The sequence below is a fragment of the Eptatretus burgeri genome, chromosome 3 (assembly GCF_056783735.1).
Source record: "Eptatretus burgeri isolate ZD-2024b chromosome 3, Ebu_testis_v1, whole genome shotgun sequence".
NCBI lineage: Eukaryota > Metazoa > Chordata > Myxini > Myxiniformes > Myxinidae > Eptatretus > Eptatretus burgeri.
In genome coordinates this window covers 93,925,257-93,944,656 of record NC_140963.1, presented here as the reverse complement: position 1 = coordinate 93,944,656, position 19,400 = coordinate 93,925,257, and the positions used below count along the sequence as shown (strand labels likewise).

At 40.5% G+C, this 19,400-nt stretch overlaps 1 protein-coding gene across 2 annotated transcripts in view; it reads right to left on the bottom strand.

Moving 5' to 3' along the window:
* Positions 1-19,400, bottom strand: part of IQGAP2 (IQ motif containing GTPase activating protein 2) — a 101,181-nt gene that overhangs the window by 21,032 nt on the left and 60,749 nt on the right. For both annotated transcript variants that reach the window (XM_085874551.1, XM_085874552.1), the window contains 11 exons: positions 18,877-18,946; positions 18,012-18,220; positions 17,765-17,917; positions 17,145-17,308; positions 11,594-11,818; positions 10,619-10,759; positions 7,985-8,069; positions 7,628-7,860; positions 7,042-7,174; positions 6,796-6,898; positions 3,500-3,626 (listed from right to left, as the gene is read on the bottom strand). In XM_085874551.1, coding sequence (XP_085730677.1) covers positions 3,500-3,626; positions 6,796-6,898; positions 7,042-7,174; positions 7,628-7,860; positions 7,985-8,069; positions 10,619-10,759; positions 11,594-11,818; positions 17,145-17,308; positions 17,765-17,917; positions 18,012-18,220; positions 18,877-18,946 — 1,643 coding nt within the window. The remainder of the gene's footprint in view (positions 1-3,499; positions 3,627-6,795; positions 6,899-7,041; positions 7,175-7,627; positions 7,861-7,984; positions 8,070-10,618; positions 10,760-11,593; positions 11,819-17,144; positions 17,309-17,764; positions 17,918-18,011; positions 18,221-18,876; positions 18,947-19,400) is intronic.

Genomic DNA, 19,400 nt, shown 5'->3' with positions numbered 1-19,400 from the left:
GCTATGAATACGTCCGAATCTTTAAAAAAAAAACATCAAAAGTTCAACGTAAGCCAGCGTTTTACATAAATTTTAACACTTTGCCATCGCTGGCTAAAACGTCAAGGTGTGACCGGGCCTTAACAAAAGAAGAGAAAAGGAAATTTAGACAATAACAGGCCATCATATTTGTGAGGAGGAAATTAGTGAAGGTCCAAAAGGTAAGAGACCATTGTCATCTCACTGGTAAATATGGAGGTCCAGCTCAGAGCTGTAATCTCAATTTTAAACTTCCCTTTTTCATTCCAGTCATTCTTCACAACAATTCTATGACATGCATCTTTTTATAAAAAAAATTGAGCAAAATCGGTGGAGGCATTCCAGCCATTCCTAACACTAACCAGAATTACACCTCATTCACAAAAACAATCCTTACATCTCCATTAACTCATATTAGGGTTGGGCACACATCGACTTTTTCTCTGTTGTCCCGTTGAAAGGAGTGTTTTTTATGGCCATTTTTCACGCTGATCACGAATCCGTTGAAATTTTTGACCAAGGATGATGTCTTAGTTTGGTAAAATGCAAAAAATCAAAATGGCCACCAAATTTACCCACTTTTCAGGTAAAATTTGATAATTATGGCTTACTCGGGCATGTAATAATCCTAAGAGGGTTGGGCACACATGATGATGTCTTACCAAGACATCATCCGAGGTCAAAAATTTCAAGGGATTCGTGATTAGTGTGAAAAATGGCCATAAAAAAACCACTCCTTTTAACGGGACAACAGAGAAAAAGTCGATGTGTGCCCAACCCTAATATTACATGCCCTAGTAAGCCATAATTATTAAATTTTACCTGAAAAGTGGGTAAATTTGGTGGCCATTTTGAATTTTTGCATTTTACCAACCAAAGACATCATCCTATGTCAAAAAGTTCAACGGATTCGTGATCAGCTTGAAATTTGGCCATAAAAAAACACTCCTTTCAAAAAAAGTATGGTTGTATGCCCAACCCTACTCATATCACATTTCTTGACACATTCAAATTAATGTCAAGTCCATCATCTGACTTGGTATCAAACATTAAAAACTTTACAAATCCCAAAAGATGATATGTCCTTATGATTACATGGATTCATTTGAGGGGATTAAAGAAACAACTTCCATTGAAGGAAAGCTTCTATAATGAATCAAGTAAAAGCCATATTACTGATAAAGATTATACTCAAGCACAAAATGTTTGGAAGAAGTTTAATATAAAGAACTTTGGAGAATATCATGATTTGTATCTAAAGACTGATGTATTTGAGACTTTTAGAAAAGTACCTCATAATAAAAACTCCTATGGATTAGACCCCACTCACTATTACACAACCCAAGGATTCACTTGGAATGCGATGATAAAAATGATAAAACAACTAATGGAATTAATCAGTGATTTATATACGCTATTGATGACGGAGAAAGCTCAAAGAGGTGGACGATCACAAGTCTGTTCAAAGAGATATGCCAAATCAAACAACAAATTGCTACGACTCAAGCTTTACCTTATGGAAAACTTAAATGGGTAAAAGAAAATAATTATGAAAAAGTTTTACAAAACATCGTTATATCTTCTCAAAAAGAATAAGATAAAAATTAAGTTGGACATAATTTTGAGGTCGATGTGATATATCCAGAAGAAATCCATAACAAACACAAAGACTTACCATATGCACATCATAAAGGAAGTCCTAAGAAGGAATAGCTTAGCAGTGATGAACAATCATTTCTTACAAAAGGCAAACCAACATAAAAATTACTTACGACATTATACGATAAAGGAAATTATGCTTTACATCAAAGGAAATTGAGACAATATTTATTTGTTGGGTTAATAGTAAAGAAAATTCATAGAATCTTAGAATTTAAAGTCATTGGTTAAAAAAAGTACATTGATTTTAACACAGAAAAGAACACTTGGTACAATGATTTTGAGAAGGACTTATAAATTAATGAATCATGCTGTATTTGGAAAAACGATGAAAAATGTTAGGAATAGACAAAACATAAGACATGCTACATCTTGGAAACAAGCATCCAAATTAATTAAAAAACCAAGTTTTCAAAGCATGGAGGCATTTTCAGAGAACCTTTGTGCTTTTCATATGATTAAGGAGAGAATTGAAATGGAAAACCTATTTTATATAGGAACATCAATTCTAGACTCATCAAAATTATGAATGTATGACTACTTTTACAACAACTTAAAGAATAAATATATGAATAATATTACCCTGCCTTATATGGATACTAATAGTTTTATTTTGAAAATCAATACGGAAGATATTTATAAAGATACGTCTCAAGATGTTGATATTTATGACACAAGCAATTATAAATCAGATAAACTATTCTCTACAAAGATTAAAAACGTGATTGGGAAGTTTAAAGATGAATTGGGTGGAAAGTTGAGTGAATTTGTGGGTTTGAGAGCAAAGGCTTATGCTTATAAATATATTGATAATAATATTGAAAAGTGTGATAAAAAAATTAAAGGGAATAAAGAAAAATGTAATTAAAGAAACAATAAACTTTAAACATTATTACAACTGTTTAGCTTTAAAGAAAGACGAGTATAGAAAAATGATTTACAAGAAGTTATAAACATCAATTATATAGAGGAGGTAAATAAGAAAGCATTGGGAGCTTTTGATAGGATGTTTATTTTAGAAAATGGAATTGACAGCCTCCCTTCTGGATTATATATACATACATGCACGCACGCACGCACGCACGCACGCACGCACGCACGCACGCACGCACACACACACACACACACACACACACACACACACACACACACACACACACACACACACACACACACACACACACACACACACACACACACACACACACACACACACACACACACACACGTGTTAAGACATTTAAGTTGGGGGTTTTTTTTAACAGGCTTCAATCACCTTTTGCTGGTATAAAAGAGAAAAATCAGTCTTGGGAGAGTTTAATGAATGTGTGGAATATTATACAAGTCTTATTGAAGAAAATATACATCTTTGAATGGAAAATTAACCTCCAACTCATTGTTTAAATTTCATCTCTGCTCAACAAAGATACTTAAACCAAGAAATGGTATACTCGATGGTGACGAGTGTTGTAATTTATACATAAACAAATATTAGTTGGTTCGCTGCTTGAGTGTATGTATGTATGTATGTATGTATGTATGTAAAATGTGGAAGATCATAACTGTCAAAATAATGTTTGTGTTTTGGTTTAGTTGGAAGAGGGAGAAAGAGGAACAAATTTTGGGAGATTTAGGTCGTCAGTCAATAAGTTTCCTGAAACTTTCCCATTCACTTGCACGTAAATTTTTGTTGTGTCCCAGAACCACATTTCCCAACAACTGCCACCTTTCAGTATCAAAGTTAAAATTACAAAGCAAATTGCATGACCACAAAACTAAACATTGATCTGCTTTCCCATTTGCTGCCCAAACCACATGTAACCTGAGCAGCAAGGTATGCATGCCGTCGTCTGCCTTTGGAACATCAAACTTGCTCTTGAGGGCGAGGGAGATTTCGGTCTTGGCCAGCTGGGCCTCCCTGGTGGCGTCAGAAGCCTCCATGGTGTCTCCTGGTAAACAGCGCCAGTAAAGATTACTCGCATCAATCACTTCCCAGGTTTACTTCACTCATCCCTGTAGGTAATTTCAATTTTTGCAGTTCAAGCTTTAAGTGGAAAATCATACCCTAAATTTCATAATTGATTTTTTTTCTATCCAATTGGCATGCACTTAAAATAAACAGCACGCTGGAATCATTAAAATCATGTAACAGGCATCCACAACCACCCTTGATCATGTTGTGGAATGTCAGCCAAGGCCCTTATGTGATCGAGATGAAAAAGGACTCAACTGAAAGTTTTGGTCAATACAAAGTTTTGGATAACAGTTTAGTGCTTATTATCTTCTACATTGTCTATTGTGCTACACCACGGACACACTGCCTATGACAGAGATTAGAGATGGTGCAAGCCTAATTTTCAGACTTGAACTGAGAAAGGCTTTCAAACCAAGAGCCAAAGCTAGTGTTTCCTTCCTTGTGGACAGTTTTCTGGAAATTCCTGGGAAATCAATTCAGGACTCCTGCCTTTTCCTTTTCCTTTCAGGGTCTTCTTCCACCCCACGGGGTCTAAGCGCCGCTCGTGTTCTCTCTTTTCTTGTGTACAGTTCATTTGAACGTCTATTTCTCCATTATTCGTGAACATAATTTGATGAAAATTGACAGGCATATTCTAGACACATATGCGCAGGCATTAACTGAGCCCAAAGTGCGATTGTGGTCCTTCGGGCCGAGGAATGGCCTGTTTTCTTAAAATTGTTATTTCTCGGTTATTCGTGAACGTAACCGAACCAAACTTGACAGGTATATTCTAGAGACCATTCCCCAGGCATTATCTGAGCCCAAATTGCGATTCCAGCCCTTTCGACCCATTTTCTTTAAATTATTATTAAAAAATAAGAAATTAAATGCGCTGGGCAAAATTAACTCTCAAATGATATGAAACGAGCCTCACTCTTGTGAGGTGTTATGGTTTCTTTTTCTGATGCGATGAAAATCTTACCAAATTTCAAAACTATCTGTCGTCGTGCTATCGCTCACCTGAGAGTTGTACGAATGAACCCCCAAGGGGTATGTTCGCAATTCGAACTTGTTTTTTTCAGTTTAGGTTCAAATATGGGCTCAAACTATCTCTAATGGCAAATGAAGATGTACTTGCACTTGTGCAGCATGCTGTACACCTCCTTTCCCAACACAAAGGAAACTCATAAAGTTGTATTTCATGGCCTTCAAAGCCATCCTACAAGTCGACGAAACAAGAAATGTGTGCAATGGTAAAAGCTATCTTCATACAAAGTTACATGATGATTGGATGGAAAAAAACAGCGTTCCAAAAAGTCGGTTTTCTGTTGGCATGGGTCGCAGGATGTTTCACATACCAGGAATAAATGGCCTCGACAGGACAAAAATAAAGGTCGAGGTAGAGTCCTCGACAAAGGTAGAGTCCTCGACAGGACTCTACCTTTGCTTCAGGTGTCACTTTATATTAGCAGTTGCCATAACAAGTATAAAGAAACTGACAAACATTGACAGCCAAACTAGACAAGATTACCTCCATAAGCAATACTTCAGAAACAGAATATTCAAAAAGATCAGACAGAAAACAAAATTCCCCTGCATTCTGGTCACAATAAAAACTAGAAGGGCACTCTTCAACCTCACCAGATATGCCTCCGCCCACAATATTACATCATTGTACATACTTGTCCCAAATTTGACTTACATCCCTGAACCCAGATTCAAAATATTAAATACTTCTGGCTGCCAGTCCATGCGTCCGATCAGGTTGAAATTTAAAATATATATTCACCATGACTACAAGATCATAATTGTGACGTTTCACATTGATCGATTGAAAGTGGTTATTGAGATTTTTTAATTTTTTTAAAGATCGTTCAAACCAATAAGGCTGCCAGACCATGTGACCAATTAATGGAACTGGGATGAATACAAAGCAAGAACAGACAACAATAATTACAAACCGACTGTAGAGAAGGTCCTGGAAGAAGAAAAGGTAATAATAATAATAATAATAATAATAATAATAATAATAATAAGGGGTCTCTCAGAAGGAACTTCAATGAAGGTGAAGGTCATTCGACCCAAAGCCTGTACTATGGTTGCCAAGCTATGGTTATTTGTCCATTTCCTACCCTTTATAAAAGCTGAGACTTCAGCAAGTAAGTGGCATGTATCATTTTTAGTCTTTGTTACAATCAGGTGGGTTTCGAACTGCCGACCTTTCAGACTTGTAGCAGACACTCCAACCGAGTCTGGTTTTAAAAGTACACCAAAGAAAAGATAAGATGGAGAGATGAAATTGAAAAATAAAATTACTGGACCACAATGGCCTCAAATTGCATCCAACAGAACAGAATAGATCTTCATCCAGTGGACCAAATAGGGTAATCAAATCAAGTAAAAATATTTCAGCTGACATATGTTTGACAGAGGGAAAAATAAACAAATAAACAAATAAATAAATGCACCCTGAAGATGCAGCACAGCCAAAATCAACTTGCATCACATTATGTGACTTGAGCCACTGTATACTGAAGATAGACACTAGACTGGATGGGTGTAAAAGTTGGATGAGCATCTTGTAACAAGCATCCATTAAAAGTTTATTATAAGGGTGGTCCCAGATTATCCTTTAGGTGTTATGACATTACCATTTGCATATGTATAATTATAGTAACTAGAGTACTGTGTGTCATCGGTGGATCCAAGTTCAAGGTTAACCGACACTTTCAAATCAACTTTGAAAACAAGTTATTGAGTCAATCCTTTAAGCATTCAGCTTGTTTAAGATTCATTCAACAAAGATGCATACGATCGGGTAGTCCACAAAATGATCAACACTATTTATTGGATGCAGATTACAGTCCGTATAATTGATAGAAAATGATAATTGTGTGGGTTACCGCATGTACACCACTCATGCCCAATGCATCACAAGATCCACTGCCATCTTGGAAATGCCCAGAGTGATTTGTGCATCCACTACATCACGCGCACGCACGCACGCACGCACGCACGCACGCACGCACGCACACACACACCATGGGATTAAAACCATGAAAACACTTGATGACAATAACAATGACAATGACCAGGTCTCATTGGGGCAAGAATTCGGATCTGTATGGACCAAGTCATGCTGAAAAGTGTCCTTTACTCACCAACCAGCATGCTGAGACTCGGTACATCACCCAGATCATGGAGCAACTCATGAAGTGGGTCATTGTGGTCCACCGCAATGGTGTCTTCATGTTCCAGAAGCAGCTGTTACACCACAAGATACATAAAACCGATTAACCCAGCTTTTGCATTCCAATAAATCACATATAAATGTGGTCGATTTATCATTTGAGAGTAGTAGGGAATTGGGGGAGGGAGGGGTTGGTGCATGAGCACCAGTACTTTACCATGTGTGTATTAATTATCTCCTCAACGGTCGTATGCACCACAGGCTTGGTGACCGTCACGAGATCAGAGTATTCGTCAATGTTGAACATCTCTTCTGGATCCGAGACTTCACAGGCTTCTCTGAAGAATTCCCTGCAAAAGCAAGTTCAGGACGAATGTTCTGATTTAGTGACAGTCTATGCTAAAGGTAGACACTGGACTGGATGAATGAACAAGTTAGACAAGCATCTTGTAACAAACATGGATGACAACCATTAGACTTAATTATGAGGGTGGTTTGAGGTCATGCTTTAGGCTTTATGACATTACCATTTGCACAAGTATAATTACAATACTGTACTGTATTATCGGTAAATCCAAGTTCAAGGTTAAGCTATATCATTTCATATCCACCTTGAAAACAAGCTTTTCAGCTAATATCAACTTTCAGCCAGTATGACATTCATTTCACAATACAGGGTAGCCCACAAAATGACCACCATGACTTGTTGGATGCAAATTACAATCCATACAATTTATGGAAAAAGGTTAATTTTGTCTGCCGCAAAATGTATGAGTTTAGACCGACAAGATGCAGTGCTATACCTAAACTTTTGGTGAGCAGACAATAAGTAGTCATTCATGGAGGCCATGTGGGAGCTCTCGCCATCAAATAACTTTCCTGCAGCTGCAAACTGGAGCACTTTGGCCACAGAACCCAAATTCCGGCGCTGCTCGGCCTGTAGTTGACCACCGGCAAGGACATCTACCACATCAAACCCATCTGGTGCAACGATGGCTGGGTTCATGTAGCGGTAGTAGAGAAGGTTTCCCACGATCTGCCAGCAATAAGAAATTGGTATTGCACTGCATGTCTGAACCAGTTGATAAGTCGTTTTTGCACAGACATGTCTGAACTCTGGACACAATGAAAATCGATATACTGTAGATGTATTTTTTCACCTTGAGCAACTCTTCTTCATTGGCATCAGGGAACTTCTCCTGTAGGGAATTTTTGAGCACTTTCGCCATGAAGCGTATACCATACCTGCAAGATAAAAATACAAAATCAAAATGTCAAATGTCAAACAAGTCCGGATGTCAAACACAAGTTTTCAAGATGACCTTGCATTAGTGTCCGCACAATGTTTTTCTGCATTTTTGTTATCACCAGACCATCTGAATGAATATTCCGATCGATGCCACTCTGGTACCCTTGAGCATTTTTGTAGAAATCCATTAATATGCAAATTAGCGGTGGCCATTGTAAAAATTACTATTTTTCTTAATATTTCCAAAATTACCTCCATTGTTACAGGTTGAAGCTCCATCACCAAGGGAGACTGTTTCTTCAGTCCCTGCAATGCAACTAAAGCTGGAAAATCCCTGGTAACAGTTGGTCCAGACAGAGTGCGAAGTATCATCCGGTCAAGCAAAGCAAGACAAGACAAGATGGTATACATGAAGAGCTTGAACAGAGATTACAGGCAGACAAATCTATCAAGCTCAAATGCCATAGAGACTGTGTCAATGTACACATCACGCTCACACAAAGAAAGGCACTTGAAACGAATGACTGATGTCTGTTTGGAAGATGCTTCAACAAGCAAAAGAAGCCGCCATTCAAAGACGACAGTATTTGACTTTTAAGAACATTGCATTTTTTGCGGAGAAAAGTGCATCATGGACTTTGATAAGAAGAATCCTAATCGTTGGTGGCGAGTTCTCCTTTGTAGGACTGCAGATCGTGTTGATCGGACAACTTTCAAACAAGCTATTGTAGATGTTATCGATTCCCACCAGGGTGAAGGACGCCAGATCAAGATACGACTAATGGGCGCAATCAGCGATCTTCATGCTGCTGATGTGAGATATCACGATGACTGCAGAAAGTCCTTCATGGCACCCCATTCTGTTGCAGCAGCAGCACACAGTGGCAGAGAAACTCAGGACATTGAGCCAGCTGTCAGTTCTACCATCCTATCGATGAAAAACGACATGTTGCGCATCTGGAATTCAGTAGAAGTCTACAATATGTACAAGGATCATGGATCATGGAGGAAAGCTATACTCTCGACGAACCCTGTTATCCAAATTGTTGGATGCACTTGGGCTCTGAGCTTCTGGTTCTGTCTGGTGAAGCTGTCGCTAGTTTAATCTTGTTTCGCAGCAGAGCGTCTACTGCGATCAACTTAGTAGCATCAGATGAAGATGACACCATTGATGTTTCCATAGAAGGAATTGCCAAGAAGGTTGCACAGGAATCAAAGCAGTTGTCGTCCGACCCCAGTTCCTATCAGACTAGAATTAATATAGATATTGCTAATGAAGCAGTGAGTTCAACCCTTCAATTGCTTCTCTCCAAAAGATCAGCTAAACTGGACTGCACACTTCCAGGAGCTCTGATAGGAAACATCATAACGAATATGATCACCAATCGACCAACTACACTCCAAATAGCACTGGGAGTTCTAGTCAGTCGTAAAAGCCTCATCGAGCAGTTGTCCAACTATCGAGTGACCTGTTCCTGTGATGAGTTTCAGCAGCAAAGGCTGCAACTGTTCACTCCGGGATTAGGGGAACCGCCAATGCTGAATGTGGCCTCATTCAGGTTGTTGCTGACAACTTTGACACAAATATCTCATCCCTGAATGGACTCATTTCAACACATTCTCTTGCAGTACTACTTACCATAAAAGATCAGGAGATATCTTCCACATCTGAAGATGAAGCCATCATCAGACGATTGACCCGTGATGAAATGAAGACGCCTGTGACAGAAGACATTTCGGTTCAAAGGTACAAGGGACCTGAGAAACCAGTGATGCCAGTTGAAGAAGCCACACATGTGGTGTTACCTCTCCGCGTATTGGCTCATCAAGCTATACAACTTAGGAGAGTTCAAGATATGGATTTCTCATTTCTGAAGCAAATCACTTCTGATCAGAACACACCAGAGTTTGGTGGCTTTAATACGAAGCTCTGCAGAGAGCAAGGATGATCCATCTAACCTGCAACGAGGGCCATTTATACACCTCTCAGAGATATGGATCCAGCTGATCTGGACACGATGTTTACAGCAATGGAGGGAAAACGCTTGACCGCAGAGTGTGGACAAACCGTAACCATCTTCACAAATGACCAACAGCTGTATCGAGTGGCCGTTAAATTTTAAGTGGGTTTATCATGACCAGTGACCCTAAAAACATGGGTGTAGACACCCCAACCAGGCTATTTGGATGCTTACTTTTGGAGATATTAAGAAAAATAGTAATTTCAACAATGGCCACCGCTAATTTGCATATTAATGGGTTTCTACAAAAATACTCAAGGGTGCCAGAGTGGCATCAATCGGAATATTCATTCAGATGGTCTGACGATAACAAAAATGCAGAAAAACATTGTGCGGACCCAAATGCACGCTTTTCTGGCCAACACTCGGACTATAGTGATTTCCAAGATGACCTTCAAAGGCCTCCACTGCATCCCGGCCGGCAAAAAAAATCTCGTGATAAGTTGCACTGCAGGACTGGATGCAGTCAGTTTGATCACAAACACAGACGAAAGCCAAATACACTTTTGAAATTAAAGCCTTACGGGATCTTGTGCACCGCTGAAGTTATGGAACGCATGAGTCGATCGGCAGCAGTGCAAAGGCTGTGGATCGAGCTCTCAACCTTTCTTCTCACCTCCACATGGCAGAGAGCCTGCTCTGGAGCAACGTCATATGGCAGATGGCTGCATGTGGCACAGGAAAGTTTGACAGCTCAGAAACTGAGAATCAGTATTTAAAAATAAATAAATGAGCATGAGATTAGGGAGGGTTCAAGTTTGATGTTTTTTTTTATAAAAAGGTCGATTCATCTTTGTTGATGGAGGTCAGTAACATGTCCATAATCACATTTTCTGCTTTAATGTATGTTGCAAGTGCCGATGGGGGAACAAAAACAAAAAAACAAAAACAAACAAAAAAAACAATACGGTTGCAAGTGAATTAAACAGGTTAGGAAGCTGCAAATCATGATTATGATTATATTTCTGGTGAACAAAAACAGAGCTTGAGATTTACAGTAATGGTGATGGATTGCCTTTTGAAGGACACCTTGATGGCAAGAGGTTATTACAAAACGAGGCTACGTACACATCCTAAGGAATTCTACACTGAAAGCATACAAAAAAAAAAAAAAGCCTCTGCTCCAATGGAACAAATAAGTGTCCAAAGATGAACAATACCTTGAAAAACGAATAATTTTTCTGTACAACAGAAACTTCGTGTCGTTTCGACAAACTACAAACAGAAACATATCGTGCACACGAGTACAACAAAATTCCACATCAAATTTGGACCACTTGTAAAAGCAAAATACTGGGATAAAAAGGAATGGCCTCAAAAACCCTCAATGCAGGTTACCTCTCAGAGGGATCTTGCAGGATACGGTGAGAATCCATTCTTAACACACGTATTACAATCCTGGATAATTGTAGGGTTAGCTCAAATCATGGTGTGGGCATAATCACCCATATCAACACTTTGAAAGAAAATTTTCAGATTCCCAATGGAAGTGTCATTACCTTGCCTCACCAGTCTGACACTCCATGTGGTTGACCCAAGCTTTGTAGACCTCTACAGGGTTGATGTTGATGTGCAGAGTCTTGTCATTGATGACATCCTGGATGAAAGGTGCGAGGAGATCTCTCAGGGAGTTTTGACCCCTCGGCCCACGATTGAAGCTCAACACCATCTTGATAACTGTTGGATTGCCGGTAACGATTTCTTGGAGATGGTCGACTTTGCATCTGAGGGCGGGTTTGAAGGAAAACATACGTTTGCTGGATCTATTCATAATAACTCAAACTGGCATTCGTACAACTGCATTTCACCCTTGTCTCAATAATGTACAATCAAGTGTCCGAAATGTAAACTTGAGTGGGGAACAATTCATGCAAAGACTGATGTTACTTCTCCAGTTCCTCCCTAAAACTGCAATTTTTTTTCAGAATTTCGTTTCGCTTTTATGCACACGCATCAATATCATTGACTCTCGACATTCGGCACACAAATTGGTCTAATTTCCCATTGGCAATTTCTTCACACGAAGGAAAATGAAAAAAAAAAAAGTCAGTGCTTCTAGATAATCATCCTTCGTGGGGTGAAATTGCCGATGGGAAATGGTTCAGACTGAAGACCAATTTCTCCATGTACAGGCACTGGGACAGTGTTCGCAAATGTAGGGGTGCTCCGTCAGTCCTTGAATTGCTTCTCGTGGCTCTCGTATACCGAATAACCTTGTTTGTTAATGAAACGCCTTCAATGAAAGCAACAACCAGCTACCTCCTCCCAAGTGGACGGACTGACATCAAACTGCCAGGGGTCCATTTTCAGCACATCAAGTCATACATCGAGCCGCCCTCTTTGATGTGGAGCATTTAAAAGCTCACCATAGGAAATGACCTTTGGAATGTGCTCATCTTGCATGTGGCGGACAGGTCCTGCCCATCACAGCGGTCCCTTTCAGGATTGTGCAAAAACTTGATGTGTTGCACATGTCAAGAATGATTAAATCAGCTATTTTATTCCAACCTATAATAACAAGGATGTGATGTAAGAAACATTGATGGAAACTGTTTCTTCTCAACTTTTCTTCTGATGGCTGAAAGTCGACTTGGATTTGTTCGATTGCAATAATATGCTGACAACAAATGCATCAAATACACAAACTTTGGTTCTGATTGGAAGCTTCTTATTGTCCTATATCCTGTCTTTCAACTTACCCAGCATGGTAGCGGCTTTCCCAATGCAAACAATCTCAGCATCCTGTTATGCAGAATAGGTAATAGCAGAGTAAAGAACGCAGAACTTGTCAACTTCGAGATCAGTGCCATCAACGGTAATGCAAAGGGGCTACGAGGATGTTCCATGCCATAATAATTTTTTTCGGCTGATTGAGAGCCCAAAAAATTTACAGGCAGTGGATAAGGTATTGCACATGGCCTGGGACGCATGACGAGTGCCGGCATAGAAACTGCATAGTTGGCGAAGAGCATTTCACGGAAAAGAGAACTTGAGACCTTTAGTTTGTATACTTACCTTACTATAGCTTCTTGTGTGAACAGCAATCTCAAAACTAAGAAAACTTGTTGGAGCAGTAGGGAGAAGAACATTTCAAAGTAATACAGTCTGAGCTAATAGAGCCCAGAGAAAGATGGCAACATGGGTATAAAATGAGAAATTCCCCAATCGGGCTAACTTTGTATTGAACAGGAAACCGCTCGAAGAGCACCAGCTGTTAACACGTTGCAGTTGCCTGGGAACAAAACCCAGCTGCAAAACCCAATTTGTGTGCACAGGGCTCAAACGACACTTGTGTTGGATCAATTAAGCTATTCTAAGCATTCATGCTGCAAATTAAATACCGTTAATGGATTGGTCAAAATTGCTGCGCAGTTAGAATTTTTTTTAAAAAAAATCACAGTACATCAACTTGCATTGACTATCTGCTCTTTGAAAAGTTAGCAAAACAAAACATTCTGCAGCAAACCACTGCTGCTAAAAGAGTTGATGGTATATTTGTTTCAATGACACGTCTGACGCAGGCGGCGCTGCCTTTTCTTAGGCAACACTGTAGCATCCATCTTGAATGGCTCATGGCCTCGAGTCAAAAACAAAATGCATGGACTGACACCATGTATAGACCAGACCAGGAAATGCAGGGAAATTTCATCCTCACCGAAGCTCGCTCCAATGAGGCATGGATTACATAAACCAGACTCGGTGGGACGAGTGACGTCCTGCATTGAAGTTCCTTGGAAGGGAACTCAAATTATTGGAGTCAAGAGCACTTTTACCATGGGAGAAAGTGAATTGTAGCTGAATGAGCACGAGTCCTCCTTTGGATGGAAAATAATAATGATAAAACCATAACGCACTCTTCAACGTCAACCGAGATGCCTCCGCTCACATCATCATTCCACATACTTGCAGCAAGTTTGATTTAAAACCCTTCAGCTGTTCTCAAGTATCAAATTTTTACCTGACATGACCTCTGACCTCTTGATGCAGAAACCCAAGCTGTTCATCATTGCATAATAGACACAAGTACCAAGTTTGGTCAAAATGCCCCTCCATCCCCTCCCTTACCTCAAATGGAAGCACAGCTGACACTGCTCGTGAAAAGGCTGAATGCCTAAATTCCGTATTTGCATCTAAATCTTGTGTCCCAAACCCATCGCTCTCTGTACCCACCTTACCCAGTCACACCCAGCTATTCATGGACTCTGTGTCCTTTTCTCCTGGCAAGGTGGAGAGTTTGCCGTCACACCTCAACTGATGCCGTCTGGCCCGGTTGATTCTGCAACTGGTCGAGACGGCATCAGCCCACGTGTCCGAAAAAAAGACCTGCTCTGCTGCTCTTGCTCACCCTCTCTCTGTTCGAGTCACCCTCTCATTTGCTCAAGGTCATCTAACATCTGCTTGGAAATCAGAAAACATTCCCACTCTGCATAAAAAGGTGCAAAAACAGACCAATCAGTTTGTCAACACCCAATCAGCAAAGTTATGGAAAACAATCACTTCAGACATTAAATCCTTCTTTTTCTTCTCCAATGGCTTGATTTCCGATCTTCAATTTGGTTTCAGACAAGGTCACTTTACCCTGGATATGCTGCTTCTACTCTCCCAAAAATGGATGGAGGTCCTCAATGCCAGACATGAAATCAGAGCCATCTGGCGAGACGTATCACGTGTCTTCAATACGGTCTGGTGCCCTGCTCACCAAACTCTCTTCCTATGGTATCCAAGGACATCTCCACTCATGGCTCGCAGACATCCTCTCCTGTTGCAGCCAACGTGTGGCCCTAAATGGAGTTCTCTCATCCCCTCTTCCTGTGCAGGCTGGAGTTCCTCAAGATAGTGTTCAGGGCCCTGTTGTTTTTCTGGTTTTCATCAATGATCTTTCTGACTCTCTGGAAAATCCTCTATCTCTTTGCCAATGACTCCACCCTCTGCCATCCCTCAGATTGGCAAGGAGCAGTTTCTTCACTCTGCAGATCTGTCTATCCAAAAGGACTGTCCGGAACCCCCCCCCCAATCTACTTTCTCAAAAATCCTCTTGAAGAAGTACTTTCATTCAAGCTTCTGGGTCTCACGATCTGCCATGATCTTTCCTGAGAAAGGTACATTTCCAAGCTGGCCTCCAAAGCACTGGACATCATCCATCGTGCAAAGTCCTTCCTCGGCCCACCTGAGCTCCTGACCACGTACAAAGCTTTCACCTTCAGCCTGATGGAATACTATTCTCCCTTGTGCTTGTGCTTCCACCTCACCTTTTTCAGCTTAAGGCTGTGGAAACCAAGGCATTTAGGATCATTGGTATCTCCCACGGTGAGGCCGAGTCTTTGGGCCGGCCGGCCTCTCCCGGCACCTCTGTCTGTCTCGGCAGGTCGGTGGTCTTTCTTTCTTCGAGTCTCCTCTCCGGCCTCACCCCACCCTGCTCTGAAATTTTGTCCCCCCCCACCCCCCATATTTCCACAGGGTGCTCAAGGTCCGCCAACAACCCCCTTCTGGTAAAACTATCAAAATCAAGAACCACTGCTCACCTTCATTCTTTCATTCCTCTTTTTTTCCCACCTTTGGAACAAACTCCCACACTCTCTTCAATCCCACTCTTCCCTCCAAGTCTTCAAAACAGCTGTTCAGCACCATCTCTTATCTTACCCCCATCAAAACCCCCGATATTTACTACCCCCGTTAATCCACCCCAAACCCACCTCCTTCAAATTCCCGGCTTTTCTTCCTGAAAGTCCCTGTAGTGTCCATCTTGTATACCCCGTATTCCCCTCCCTATCCCTCTTCCTTCCACTGGTATCCTCATGTTTCTGTTCCGCACTGTTTTTTTTTCCTTTCCTCTCCCACCAGTCTCCTGATCCTCTTGTACCTTCTGTGTTTTAGCTCTCATTCGAGCCTCAACAGTGCATACAATAATAATAAATAAAAAAATCCCATCACTGGTTCACAAGTTGGCATGGTAACAATTTTTACCTTACAGGACTTCTGGCCTTTGACCACTTGACCCCATCATCTAATCAATTCATCTTTGCATCATTATATATCATTATACCAAGTTTGACTTGGATCCCGTCAGCTGTTCATAGGTTTTCGTTACCGCGATAACTTATGACGGATGCAAGGACAACCCGAAAACATAATTCCTCCGGCAACTGTCAACGAAGGCATAAAAACTATGGCGAACACGATGACTTGCCATCGCAAATCCACACGCTTCCCACCTAACACAAAGTTCAAAGATGGCGAAATGTTCCACCAGGAATGAGCTAATATAAAATTTTGAGTTGAAATTTTTTTTTTTTTTCCGTTTTGACCTTTCTGAGGAATCAACCCATTGGAATGAACCAGGGGTAAAATCCAAAAACAAGCAGTTACATATTTGAAGCATCCCCCAATGATGACTGCATATAAAAATTTCATTCAAAAAAAAAAAACTCCAAAAATGTCCATAATTACGTTTTTTGGTATTTGACGTTTTAGTCCCATCCCAGGGGTGTTGGGGGGAAACATGATACAGCTCTTGCACCTTCTATCCATATGGTGATCATACCTCCCAACTTTGGTCAATTTCTACACAAACGTTTAGGAGGAAATATCACGACAGATGGACTGACTACAATAACCACCCCCCCCCACCCCCATTTTTTTTCCAAAGGTGTGGGGATAATAACAGGACAGGTAATTCTGACAAATCACAAATGCTTAAATCATCATCATCCACACCACATTTTTCCTCCCAGTGGCAAACGTACTTTCATCAAGCTTAAGTTGACAACATCCATCATTTCTCTTGTGAAGTAAAGCGTCATTCCAATGTGGAACAACACTTCACTTCACAAACTCGTATTCAAGTGAGCAAACTTGGTTTTATTGAAAACCCGACAGCAACCTATTGGTTCTCCTGGGACTAGCTGCATTCCCAGATTATATCACAAATCCTTAAAACTGTTGCATTCAGTCAGATTTGAACCGCAACCCTCTGGGGATTCCAGCTCACTCGCAAAGCCATCACCATATTGGCCCTGGCACGAAAACGAAGAAAAACCAAGTAAACCTCACTTGATCTCTTCCTCCAATGCAGTCTTGAAAAGCTTCAATAGAAGGTATTCCTCACGGAGGTTCGAACCGTAGTTGTAGACAGAGAAGATTACAGAGTCCATGAACTTGGTGAATCGGTTTTGTGGCATCTGGAAGATCAGCTTCGCCAAGTAGTTGGGGTTTGTCTGTTGGCATGATGGAAGAATTATGAACATAACAATTGAGCAGACTCAATTTCTTGGTTTATTTTGTTTTAAAAGCACATCCGTTAGATTTGAACGCATTGGCTCATAATGAGGCAGTTTGCACGAGACTGGAATATTTTCCTGGCAAACACAAAGCTGTCCCAAAGATTGCCAAACTCAAAAAAAAAACTAAAACCTTGTGTACGTTTAAATTCAAGTCTATATGATTGATGAAAGATTCCTTTAGCAAGTCGAGACAACGGTATTCATTGATAATTATCACCACCACCACCACCACCACCACTACGAACGCCATATCGACAGTAAGCTCAATCAACTGAATGAGGGAAAGGCAAATAAAATATTAAATAATGGGGGGGGGGGAAGGTGAGGAAAAAAAAAAAAAGCTTCATCCTTTTGAAGCCATTCGTTGTGGACCGTTCCACACTCTCTTACCTGCAATAAATAGAAGAGATGCTGATAGGCCTCAAGTGTTTGCCTTTTCTCCTTATTGAGCGACTTAAGACCTTTGTGTTTATCTTGAGTCATCATATCCATAACCTGCTCTTTGTTCTTCTTGTTCAACTTCATGCTATGAGAGACAACATCCTGCAAACAATGGTGGTAACAAAAGTACTTTTTGATACATTTCATACTCCGTGTCACTTCTACGAGAGAGTAAACCACACAACAACAGACTCACCTCAAGGGTAATGCGGTTCTTAACCAGGAGTCCAATTTTTATGTCCATGGTGTTGAGGTCCTGCTCGAGTTGCTGGTTTGAGCGTATGGCACTCATCACCTCCTGCCTCAGTCGCAGGACCTCTAACTCTTCCTGAAGGTCTCCTTCGCTCTGCTCGAGTAGGTGCACAAACTTGCGTAGCACACTTACCGGAGCATCTGTTGCTTTTACTGTTGGAAAATGAAACAGACAAGGTGAGCCACCCATAAATAATCATTTGGGAAAACAAGACTGATCCTCATCCAGCTGGGGAGGGAAAATTTTTTTTATTTTTTTTTGTAAGCCCTCGTGGCACGATGGTAAGATCTCAAGTCCCACAATGGATGATAAAATAATCTCAATTTCTGAGGTCAAATCTGTATAGTTAAACCTTTCCACATCAGAATGATTTGGCTGCTATAATTACAAGCACAACATACACTATACTTCAGGAACTCTTATTCCAATAAAATTAAAGGTCCCAACATGCGTCAGCCAAATAAAACTGTCAGAGTGGTAAAAGTCCAAACGGAACACGTTGGTTGACCATATGCTCGACCCGACAGCCTACCAAAATCCAAGGGTACTCAATGAATGTCGAAGTCACTTTCTGGGGAGGCATCTAGATACTGTTGCTGATGAAACGCCGCAACTTTTGCTCACAATAGACCAGAACAGCAGGTTTGATTCAAACTCAATTTTTTTCCCAGAAACAAGAACAAAACCCAGACAATCGAGAGTTATCTTGCCGCTCATAACTAAATTCAACGATTCAAATGAATACATTTGTTCAACAGCAATGTCTGCACCATCAATCACTATTAAACTTGAAATTGTTTGCACTTACTCAGTGTTCTGTAGTCTCCCCTTGCTCTGTTGGCTCTGAAGAACGTTTGGATTTTTATGATGGCACCGACCTGAAGTGACAAATTTAAAGGCCTTTCAGCCTCTTTCTCAAAACAGTGCCTTGAGAAATTTTTACCAATTAATTTAAAAGGAAAAGCTAAAAATGTCTTGCATCAATGACTATTCAACCCCTTTGCTATGACGCTCCAAATTGAGCTCAGGTGCATCCAATCTCCTTTGATCATCATCGAGATGTCTACAACGAGATTGGAGTTCATATTTGGCCAATTTGATTGGATATGATTTATATAGAAACATATCTTTCTATAAAAAGGTCCTACAGTTGACGGTGCATTTCCGAGAAGAAACTACCATGAAAGTCCAAGGAACTGTCCGTTGAACTCCGAGATAGAATTGCAAAAAGCCATAGATCTAGGGAAGGGTGTGAAACAATTTCTGGAGTGTTGAAATTCCCAAGAGCACAGTGAGCTCCATCATTTGGAAATGGAAAGAATATGGAAATAC